Source organism: Trichoderma camerunense, assembly GCF_050948025.1.
Source record: "Trichoderma camerunense strain CBS 138272 chromosome Unknown V8C40scaffold_29, whole genome shotgun sequence".
Classification (NCBI taxonomy): Eukaryota; Fungi; Ascomycota; class Sordariomycetes; order Hypocreales; family Hypocreaceae; genus Trichoderma; species Trichoderma camerunense.
Window position 1 is genome coordinate 134,541 of NW_028145341.1, and position 11,603 is coordinate 146,143.

An 11,603-nucleotide genomic window follows, 5' to 3' on the forward strand; every position below is an offset into this window, starting at 1 on the left:
GTATTGATTTCTCTCTTCTTTCTCACTCCCCACTTAGATCCCGCACACACACAAGTGCAGGCATACATACACAATACACACACCCTCCTCTCCACTTTTCCTTTCTTCTCTCCTCCTCCTTCTCCTCTCTCCTCCTCCTCCTCCTCTGGCTCTACTTGTACCTACTGCTCTCTACTTCTCTCCCCCACTATTATATATCTCTCTGCTTCTCGCTCTCGCCTTCTCTTATCTCCTCCCTCTCCCTCTCCTAGTATCCCTCCTACCTCGTCTCTACCCATCATCTCTTGCCCTCTACCATCCCGTCTCTTCTTCCATCAACAACCCATACCGTCACTGGTATATCCGTGTTACGCACTTCAGCCTGTCTCACGCTCCCTCACCAACTTGCCTCCAACTGTCCGCTTTGTCCCTTGGGGAGCATCAGGCCAATCCGTGGCATATGGACAGTCTCGTGTATAGACATCGGTCCCGACACTAACACTATCCACCTCGCATAGGCACTCGCTGCTTATTCACACGCTGTACACACAGAGCAACAACCTTCAAAGCAACAACCTCAAACTTTAAGCCATCCAAAGATCAAATTCGGCTGCAATGGCCAGTCAATCACCTCTAAACCCTACATTCAAGGGGCACGTAGCCACCACCTGGGATGCACTTCTCCTCTTCGAAGCGTGCTTGCAGGGTCAAATTAACCACGTGCCTCGACGCCCGCATGATCGTGAACGCCAAGAGCTCATTTCTAGCGGCAACATCTTCATCTATGAGGAGCATGCCTCTGGCATCAAGCGCTGGACAGACGGTATCTCTTGGAGTCCTAGCCGCATCCTCGGCAACTTTCTCATCTACCGAGAGCTAGACAAGCCCTTTCCTCCCGGCGAAAAGAAACGTGCGCTCAAGAGAAAACGAGGTTCTCAGGGCGTCAACAAGGCTACCCCTCGGTCCAACTCAACTGTCCTAGACCCGGCCACCATCGCCCGAGACCCAGAACGGTCGCTGGTCGGTTCTCTGGTGGACTCTTATCTGTTCAAAGAAAGAGGACTCGTCAAGAAGACAATCAGCATCACCTTCCAGGGTGTGCCGCACCATCTCGTCAGCTATTATAGCATAGAAGACGTCGACAACAAGTCTCTGATGACCCCGAGCGAGTCCAACTTCTTTTCACACATCAAGCCTCGCACAGAGCTTGTCATGTCCCAAAACTTCCGCAATCCTGTGGATGAAGTCACCTTATTTGGGCAGGAAGACAATGGCTTCATGGGTGCCAACGCACACTTCTACAACATGGGTGGCCACGTCGCCAACTTCTCCCCACACCAACATGTTGCCCATGTTGCCGACTACGGCTCTCAAGTCATGATGTCTCAAGCCCTGCCGGTGTCAACCATGGCCGTCGCTCCGATGGCTGCCTACTCTAGAGCAGACTACGAATACCTTGCCCAGCAGCACCCACCTCACGATCACTTTGAAGCCCAAGTGGAAGCCCAAGCTCAGGCAGAGGCCCAGGCACGCTATGCTCATCGCCAACATTCATTTCAATATCACGACCACATTCCGCAAGGTCAACTGCCGCAAGAGGCATTGCACCACCAGCAGATACAACAGCAGCAGATGCATCACCACCAACAGCAGCTGCAGCGCCAGCAGCAGCTGCAACATCAAATGCATGCGATACAAATGCAGCAGCAACAGCAGCAGTTCCATCACCAAATGCACCAGCCGCAGCCCGACGAGCAGCGGCAGCACCAGTTGTCCCACCCATCACCGCACCAGCAAGATGTGCAGTCAGACGAGCAGCAACAGAACGGCGAGGGTTTTGACTGGTCCAATTATCAGGGACCAAACGATTACTACTATCCTCAACAACCTTAGTAGTTTGACGCGGAGGAAGCCATCGTGAGTAGTGTGTTGCCATGATGATGCCTGACACGATGACTGACAAAAACACCTAGGGCACTACCGTTGTCTTCCGTAATATGCCTCTTCGCTTTGGGCGCCTCGGGCGTTTGAAGAGAGCGGGTTTCTCATGTACATTTCTGTGCTCCTTGCTGGAGCCTCTCAAAACGGATTTGGCGCGGTGTTATACGGGTGGGAGCTTTGCTTTTTTCTTCTTCTTCTTTTCGTTCAGTTTTCTTTCTTTCTTTTTTCTAATTCTTGCTCTTCTCTTTATATTGTAATTTCTCCCTGGTTTCTTTTTACGCATAGTAATAGTGTTGCGGTGGGTTTTTTTACACACGGTCTTGAGGGCATGTGTTTTTCCCATGATGGGCCATGGCGTTGGGCTTTGTACAATTGCTTGGACCTGGAGTTAATTGGCGGCGTATACGGAGTAAGGTTTGCGCCATTGTTCGGAACTGGGCGGGATTTGGCTCGTCGATACTTTGGCTTGTTCGTATCATGGTGGTATCTGTGGGTTGATTACCGGCGTTGGATGGGATCTCTTTTAACGGATGGGCTTTTAAAAGTGCGTGCGGAGAATTGCTGGCTGGGTGGCCATGCGCTCTGATATACACACAACCAGCTGTACCTTAGTGATAGGTTATTGATACTCTGGATATGTCTTATATCTCTTTTGAAATCTGCATGTGATGGTTCTATTTATAAATGTTTGTAGATTTGTGGTCGGCTTCATCCATGATAGCGATCGACAACAACCAGAGGCTACCAATAATAAACAAGTATGTGTATAAGTGCATGTTTCACTCTCCCCTGGCTTCTGTGCCTTGATTTTCTGCTTGCCAGGCTGTCCTGTCAAAACTACGGCTGGATGAGGCGGTGATCAGCAGATTTGCCCGAGGGGGGTGTGTGGGATGCGTCGCCGGTGATGTAATTGGAAAAACCTAACCCATGATTCTTTCATTGTGTTGAAAGTAATTTCCTGGCTGTCATTGTTCTTTTTTACCTTTACATGTTTATCTTAATCTTTATTTTTATGTTTAAAATATTGAATTCAGTCTACTGAATCTGAATTCAGCTTCTTCACGTGCATTTCTTTGCTTTTTTTTTTTAGGTTCCTGATTGTGTTGGCGGCACGTGTTGGTCCCTGTAGCGAATGATGTCGTCCCGTGCTTGTGGTTGTTGCGCATGTGCATGTGGGAACCCCTTAGGGAGTAGATCGGTGTAGATGCATCGTCATTTGATGCGCTCAACAATTTTTTGGAGGGGGGGCCCTGATTTGGTAGAAGCCTTACTGCGTAGTCACTGGACGGATTTTCCTGATATAGATGCCTAGATTTGCCCTTGCTTCTTCTTTTCTTCTTGTTTTTTTTTTTCCTTTCTTTTTTTTGACCTTGTTTATTAAAGAGGTCTGTCTGGTTTCTAGCCAGTATATTTATTCGTTTCCCGTTGAACCTTGTTTTTTTGGGGTAGCTTCCCGCTTTTTTTTTTTCTTTTTTTAAATTTAGCTGGGGTTGCACCCCTCCATCTTCCCTCCCGCTCTTGGAGCTTCTTCTTCTTCCTTTTGCCTTTTGTCAACTTTCTTGCTGAGCACCTTTATTGGGACGGGTGGCACATAACGCAGCAATGCTGTTATTTCTGCACAGGCGTGAGTTTGATCTTGCTTCTTCGGATTGTGTCCTGTATTTGAGCTAACGTGTGTGTTTGCAATGTTCAGCTTTCGAGGCGCTGGCGACGAAGCTTGCTGCTTCTCCCGACGAACGTAAGAGACTCTTCGATCAGAAACACTCTGTTCTGCGCAACCTGCATCGACTCTAACCAATACATTCTCCCAACAGTCAAGCTGACCTTTTCGTTCCTTCTGTCGTATCCGTTGGCGGGCATCCTCAAGCGTCTACCGGACGCGAAGCCGCTACAAAAGAACATCTTTATTATATGGTAACTCGCCAGAAGTTCAACATCTCCCCCCTTCAGCTACAGCTTAGCTGACACAAGTCGCAACGAACCAACAGCGTCTCGCTCTTCTACCTCGTCGGCCTCTTCGACCTGTGGGATGGCATCCTCACCCTGGCCATCAGCGCGGGCGGCACCTACGCCATCGCAAAGTTCCTGCGCGGCAGCCCCTACATGCCCTGGATCGGCTTCTTCTTCGTCATGGGTCACATGTCCGTCAGCCACATCCAGCGCCAGATCGCAAACACCCCAGACGTGGTCGACATCACCGGCGCCCAGATGGTGCTTATCATGAAGCTCTCGGCCTTTTGCTGGAACGTGGCCGACGGGCAACTCCCCGCCGACCAGCTGTCCGAGCTGCAGCAGAACCGCGCTCTCAAGGAGCTCCCGCCGCTCATCGACTACATTGCCTACGTCCTGTTCTTCCCCTCGCTGTTCGCTGGCCCGGCCTTTGATTATGCCGAGTATCGCCGCTGGATCGACACCACCATGTTCGACGTCCCCGCCCAGATCGATCCCGCCAAGAAGCCTCCCGTGCGCAAGAAGCGCAAGATTCCTCGCAGCGGCACCCCTGCCACCAAGAAGGCCGTCACCGGGCTTGTCTGGATCGGCCTCTTCGTTGGCCTGTCGGGCAAGTTTAGCCACACCCACGTTACCGACCCGTCCTTTACCGAGCGATCGTTCCTCCACCGCGTCTTTCTCATCCACATGGCCAGTCAGGTGACGCGCTTCAAGTTCTACGGCGTGTGGGCGCTGACCGAGGGTGCCTGCATCCTGGCCGGCTTGGGCTACAACGGCATCGATCCCGCCACTGGAAAGGTTTCGTGGAACCGCCTGCAAAACGTCGATCCCTGGACTGTTGAGACGGCCCAGAATCCTCGAGCGTATCTGGCTGGATGGAACATGAATACCAACAACTGGCTGCGCAACTACATCTACCTCCGAGTGACGCCCCGAGGCAAGAAGCCTGGTTTCCGAGCCAGCATGACGACGTTTGTCACCAGTGCCTTTTGGCACGGATTCTACCCTGGCTACTATCTCAGCTTTATGCTGGCCAGTCTGATTCAAACGTCAGCCAAGAGTAAGATGTCTTCCGCTTTACCCATCTCTAAATACTTGTTGGCCCGAACTAAAACGTGACTGATAGACTTCCGCCGACACGTTCGCCCCTTTTTCCTCGATCCCATCACAGGAAACCCCACACCCAAGAAGAAGTACTACGACTTCGCCACCTACCTCGTCACCCAGCTCACATTCTCCTTCACCACACTGCCCTTCCTCGTCCTGGGCTTCAAGGACTCGTTCCGCGCCTGGTCCCACGTCTACTTTTACGCCTTCATCTGGACCACGGCATCGCTCGCCTTCTTCGCGTCTCCCGGAAAGGCCCTGCTTAAAAAGAGGCTTGAGAGTCGTCAGGGCAAGGCTAGCGCCCGGCTCAAGCGCTCGACGAGCAGCGAGAGCCTTTCGGGCATGGAGCCGATTCTGGGCATCTCGAAGGATCCTGAGGAGGATATTGCTGAGGCTGTGAGCGAGTTTAAGGCGGAGATTGCGGCACTGCAGAAGCGGAAGACGCGATGATTTTTTATGTATTTAATTTCTTGTCGGACACTTTTTCTTGGAAATGTTTGCAAGTGTGTGTGCCTTTTGGGACGAGTATAATGGAAACGAACAATAGACAAATGGGTGGGCTTAAGGGATGGAATATATATTTGCACGGGAATGGTTAGAAGAGCAATGCGGATTTTAAGGGGGGACGACCTGTTATAATGTAGAGAGACAAAGCGTAACCCGCCTATGAATTTCTCGCTGTTAGTGTATTTCTTCCTTTACAGGGTTTAGTTTGTATAACTAAATGATGAGAAAGATGTCCATGATGTAAAAAAATATAATGTGGTTTTATTTCATCTGCTTTTGTGAAATCTAGCCTTCCTCCTCTTCATCAACACCCGTAATTTTTTTTCAAAAACATCCCTCTTCATCAAAAAACATCCCGCGAATCCTTGGGCTATGCGTATATATCGTACAATATCAGCATGTAACATTCGGACCTCCCTCCCTCCATCACCCAACATCAGGTATCTATTCTCATGCCTCCCATCCATCAAAATTGTAAAAAAGTTATGTATATAATATAAAAAAATTGTGTTTATAAATATGATCGAAAGAGACGTCAAAAAGGGGTTGTTTGCGTAACGCATAAAAAGTCGTGTGTGTTTTGTGCGTGTGTACACACATTTGTTGTTGTTGTATAAAATGTCTGTAATAATGTAAATGCGAGTGTGAATCGTTATCTCATAAGAGTTTGTGCGAAAAAAAAAAATCGAAGTGAAAAAGAATCCGAAACGGCGCCATCCAGAAACGAGTATCCCAAAAGAGTATTGTTTCGTCGTCATCCCATCAGAAAAAAATGATCGCTAAAATATCCTAAAAGTGTGTTTGTCGCTTTTTATCCAAAGATGAAAAATCTCCATGTCAGCAATGAAAAAACTCCCCGCCCAAAAGATCCGTTCCGCTCATTTGTGCCACGTCGTCACGCCGACGACAATCAGGACAACGCAGAGGCAGATGATGAGGGCGCCGATGATGGACATGCGCCGGTTGACGCTCCTCCACCACCTGGCGCGTTCATGAAGGCGCTCCGCGTTGATGTAGACCCTCTGGTTGCGTGCCTCCATTCGAATATCCAGATGGCCTGTGCTGTAGGCTTGTTCTGTCATTTCTCGCTCCAGCTTGGGAGGAATTGGCAGAATGGCGCCTATTATCCAAGCTATTGTTTCATTCTGTTAGCCAATGCTCGGCGTGTCCGTACAATTCAAGAGGACTTACTAAATGGACAGATGAAGCCGAGAACAAACAGCACAAGCTGGAGGTTTCGTTTCCAGATTCCATAGTCGGCAGATTCGGCCAACGAAGGAGGTGACCAGATGCTAAATCGGCTGGCTCGTCTATCGGTTTGCAGATGCGGTGACCAGACGCTCGAGGTCTGCTTCTTGACGCTATGATCGACGGGCATATAAGGCTGAGGGCGAATGTCCATCGAATCGGATTCACTAGCGCGTCGATGCATTTCTCGTGGCCGACGACGGGGATTGAAAATCTCTCCAGTGTGCGCCTCATAGCTAGGGGAGCGGCTGTGGGACGAATCTCGGTGTAAGCTGCTGGTGAACTGCGAAAACATGGACTCGTTGGAAGGTTGCGCCGCCAAAAAGCGCCGTTCTCCACTGCCGTAATAGACCCTATTCAAGTTAGAGACACCAAGCTTCAGAGGCTGATTACGGGCTCTGGCTTACCTTGCCCATGCCGGAATGACCGACGCGTAGCTTATGCTGTTGTTTCGAGAATTGCTTCTGGAACGGGAACGGTGATTTCTGGCCCCTGAGTGCTCAGAGGCCATGCTTAGGCCGCGGGCACGGGAGGGGAGGCGGTTCATACTCTCCAGGTCTGCTAGACCATCACCATCCTCATCATGGTCACGTACAAGACGAGCAGTGGAAAAAGGTGTATCTCTACCGTAAACTGGTTGAGGTCGGTCCACAGAGCCGTTTCGAGAATGGGACGCCATGGCCAAAGCCTCCTCCACACCAAAGGTGGAGAAGCTTCCTGTCTGCCTTAGCTGGTTGAGCGTAAAGACGCTGCTGCGAGCATTGCCAGACAGTCGAGAGATGGACCGAGTCGTGTCACTCCGTTCGCTCTCTGACATGACTGTGGACAGAGCAGTACCCCATGGCTGCGTTCGAGACGTATTTCTGCGGTGAACACCTTGGCTAGCGGTTGACTGAGATCGCGAATGTCGCCCTTCTAAATCGACCTGTGTGGACACGCCCGCTGGCGTATTGAGATCGACCTCTCGGTTGAATCCGGAGCCGGAAACAGAGTTCAAGGACCCGGTCCTCAGATGCTCGAGCGATCTAGTGCTAGGAATCGTCGAGCTAGAGTAGAGGCGACCTGATCTCATGGGTCGTAAAGGAGCCACTACCATGCTATTGTTTGAGTATTCGGATGGCGCATGAGAGATATCCGTCCCGTCTGACTGCGTACGTCGGTGTCCGTGGACAACATAGTTGGGAGTTCCCTGGGCTTCTGAATCTGAGTGCGCCCGGGATTGGTCAGATGTTGACGCGCCGTCATAAACGACGTAGTTGGGTCCGCCAGGGAACAGCGAAGATGTGTCGAAATCCGATGCCATGGAGCCACGGACAGTGTCCGGGCCCGAAGAGCTTTGCGCATACGTCTTGTAATTTGTGCGATCCGACACGGTGTTGCCGGTTTTGTTGGACTGAAATGATTTCTTGGTAGTCAGAGCAAACGCAGCGATGCGCTCTTCCTCCACCGCAATCTTGCCTGAGGCGACAGGATCTTCTTCCAGGAATGGAGGCAGCTGGGTGGGGGTTAACTCGGTCTCGGTGGCATCGCTGAGGTGACTCTCAACCTTGCGCAGTCCACCAACAAGGTTATAGTTCCAAGGGGACATGGATTCATCATCCTCTTCGGGGATTGATGGACCTAGGGATGATGCGGTCACAGAGGCGCTATCCTCTGCCAATGTCGTCAAGGCCGAGCTGGGGCGATCTTCGCTAAAGATGCTTGAAGAATTCTGCATGTAAGAGGAACTGGAGGCGACAGAGTAGTGCGGGTTTGAGTCGGTGCGGGTAGAAACAACAGAGTTTGTCCGGGAGGCCCGAACGGAGTTAAGGGGGACGAGGGAGAAGGTCTTGTTGTCGGAATTAAGGTTGATGTCGATGAATCTCTTGGGGCGACGTTGGACAGGGGATGTCGTAGCAGAGGCGGCGGTAGCAGCAGCAATATTGGCAGTAGCATCAAGTGGGAGTTCAGGTGGGAGTTCAGGTGGGAGTTCAGGGGATGGCGGAGACGTCAGGCTTTTCAATGACTGCGACAGAGATTGAGATCGATATCTCCCCCGAGGGGCGGCCTCGATAGCCGATGAACCGGTGTCGAGGATTTCATTTGGGCCAATACTCGAACTCCGTCGCTTGCCAGCTGAGGCGCGAGACGGACCGGCAATGGTCGAGGCTGAGGAAGGAGGGCTTGCGGTGGCGGGCGAGTCGTCCGCAGAATGGACTTCGACATTGTCCAGGTTCGAGCCGATGGAAGCATTCGGGTTGAAAAGCTGAGAACCGCCGCTGAGCCGGGTCGGTTCATACGGCACAAGTCGAATCTGAAGTTTCTCGTTCGGAGACGATCGCCCTTCCGAGGACCGTTCGGAATCGGGCGATTCGGACATCCTCTTCTCACTAAACAGGAGAGCCGTCTCATAACATTTGCCCAACTAATTTTAAAGATGGCGAGAGGTCGGCGCGACTGTGAATGAAGAAATTCGGTCTTGCAAGGCGCGAGGATGCGTAGAGCCAGTGAATCGCTTGGTGCGGAGGTGGCGATTGCCGTACGATACTCGATATTACGTCCGAGGGTTTCGATTCGTCGTGTGGTGCGAGCCGATCGGGCTGCTGGTCATGCCAATTCGGGTTGGACAGGCAGTCTTGCACAGAAACAAGAAACTGCCGGAGCACCAAGGGGGTATTTGAAAGCAAATATGAAGAGGGGAAAGAAGAAGCAGAAACTGATTGGTCGCGTCAAAAGGTCGGCGGCTATAGTGTTGGCAAGCAGATGAAAATAAAACCCGTGAGAATCGAAAAGTGTAACCAGAAAAAATTAGCAGCGCGCCTGAGAGAGAGTCGCAGGCGAGCTGAAGAAGAATTTACGGACTAGTCCGAAGTAGCGACTGGAAGAATTAAAAATTAAAGAAGGACATAAACCGGGCGATTATTCGTAGGATCCTCAAAGACTGTTGCGGCGGTTAAGCGGCAAGACGAAGCACAGCGATGCCAGCCAAGGCGTGCGCAGTCCGAGTATGGATAGGGCAGAAAAGAGCGTAACGGTCAGCGATTCGAGAGAGCGACAGACGGGCAAAATGAGCGTGTGGAGGATTGCAAAAGAGCGAAAGAGAGACAAGGCGGTTGATGGGGCACGAAGATGCGGCCCGGGGGGGAGGCCCATGAAAAAGGGGAGGTCCGTAGCGTCCATGTACGAGTAGCCTGGCCTGGCCGCAGCGCCCGGGGTTTTGGTGGATGGGGATGGGTATGGACGAAGAGTCCGCAACTGGAGCTTTGGCCCGCCAGAGTTTGTGCTACTGGAGCTGGACCCGTCTAGAGAGTTTTTGTTTTTGAAGCAATCATATCATGCAAGGCGACGATGGTGGTTGGTAGCATGTCGAGACAAGACGTGGAGCTTAGTGACTGAGTCTATTGTCGTAGATGGATCATGCGACTCGGTTTGAGTTCAGTTCAGTTTGGTACAGATGATCTGTTTCTGGTCTTGTTTATTCATGCGGTAGGTACTTGAGCTCCCAGGTCCAGAACAGGTACAGCATGTTCGTGCTGTACATGGGCCTCCCAGCATCGCGATGGGGCGTTGCCAGGTATATTCCCGGTTGTCTTGACAGTCCTTGACCGCCTACGCGTGGCTTCATTCAGCTCCGTGGACATCGACATCCCTTCTATGGCTTCTCTCGATCCGTCTCCCTCCGTTTTGTCGCTGACTGTGTCTAGCAGAAGTGAAAAGAGTGGCTCCCAGCAGGCCCAGGTTCGACGGATGGCCAGACGCAGATGCAGGGGTTGCAGAACAGAGCAGAAGCGCCGCTAGCTGGGCCACCTGCAGGGAGATGCAGGTCCGGGCTTCTAGCGACTCCAGCAGCGCGATAAGACGTACGAGTAAGACTGAGAGAAAAATAAAAACAAGCAATTGAGCAAAAATGTGCGCAGCGGAATGGAGCCCTCGGACGACGGGCGCTGGCTGGCTGGTTGAGTTGAAGCCATCGCGATCGACGCGGTCGCAGAGAGACGAGGTGAGGTAACCAGATCGGTGTCTAGCATGAACTCTACGGGCTGCTAGCTGTGGACTACTAAGATTTCAGGCACCGCAGGTGGTTCCGCGCTGGAGAGGCTCCTCCGGAACGGTGCCTGGCTAGGGAACAGTACCGTTTGCATTAATTACGGTGTCGAGGCAATGGACTGGAATGAGAGAATCCGGGACAAACAGCTTCAGGTTGAGCTCGGATCAATTCAATCGCGTCCAATTCAATTCAATTGGCTGCGGTATTAATCTTACTCTTTAGAGTCTTTTACTGAGGGAAGCGAGTGGCGCAGTGCGCAGATGCCCTGCATGCCCTGAAATTACAGGCTCGGGCGGATGCATGCACACGCACATGCACATGCACACAAACAGCTTCAGGTCGTTTCCAATCGTTTGTTCCAGTCGTCTCGTGTCCTGCAGGCACTGCACCGCACACGCGCCCGCCAGGGGCAGAAGAAGCGCAGTGCATGCAGCAGTGCAGTCTGACAGTTACTATTGCTTTCTATTGCTACCTAATTGACTGCTGATCGCACTGATGTGATGATATCCAGTCAATGGTGCGCAGCCGATTGGCAAACATGAAGCCCATTGGAATGGACCTGAGCGCAGGCCTTTTATGCACGAACACTTGGACGAGTGAGATTGGACGCGGCTGGAGGCTAGCCAACGCTAGAAGCATTTGGCAGTTTGGAAGGATGCAACGGTGAAACGGTTGCTGGCGTCTGCGTTTGCGACTGGAGGTTTCGGAGCTTTTTCTGCGTTATCTTCATCCACATCCAGAATTGATGGCGACATATTGCATCCGGCTCATTCATTCATTCACCTGAAGCGTTTGGTGAGAGTGGCCATCCAGTGTTAATTAGCTACGAAGCAGCATTACAGAG

General features: G+C 51.6%; 3 protein-coding genes across 3 annotated transcripts; 2 read left to right on the plus strand and 1 right to left on the minus strand.

The window, feature by feature from the left end:
• Positions 1–59: 59 nt before the first annotated feature.
• V8C40DRAFT_258700 (Gti1/Pac2 family-domain-containing protein) lies at positions 60–2,564 on the plus strand. Its single transcript, XM_083218778.1, has 2 exons — positions 60–1,896; positions 1,953–2,564. Exon 1 carries the CDS (start codon positions 595–597, stop codon positions 1,870–1,872), a length of 1,278 nt encoding a protein of 425 aa, XP_083067448.1. The 5' UTR covers positions 60–594; the 3' UTR covers positions 1,873–1,896; positions 1,953–2,564.
• A 697-nt stretch (positions 2,565–3,261) lies between these two features.
• V8C40DRAFT_258702 (lysophospholipid acyltransferase) lies at positions 3,262–5,743 on the plus strand. Its single transcript, XM_083218779.1, has 5 exons — positions 3,262–3,544; positions 3,614–3,658; positions 3,735–3,834; positions 3,909–4,930; positions 4,997–5,743. The coding sequence occupies exons 1-5, from the start codon at positions 3,523–3,525 to the stop codon at positions 5,425–5,427; spliced, it is 1,620 nt and encodes a 539-aa protein (XP_083067449.1). The 5' UTR covers positions 3,262–3,522; the 3' UTR covers positions 5,428–5,743.
• V8C40DRAFT_133268 (uncharacterized protein) lies at positions 5,676–9,377 on the minus strand. Its single transcript, XM_083211085.1, has 3 exons — positions 7,140–9,377; positions 6,676–7,085; positions 5,676–6,616 (listed from the first exon to the last, which is right to left on the minus strand). The coding sequence occupies exons 1-3, from the start codon at positions 9,089–9,091 to the stop codon at positions 6,363–6,365; spliced, it is 2,616 nt and encodes an 871-aa protein (XP_083067450.1). The 5' UTR covers positions 9,092–9,377; the 3' UTR covers positions 5,676–6,362.
• Between the last annotated feature and the right edge of the window lie 2,226 nt (positions 9,378–11,603).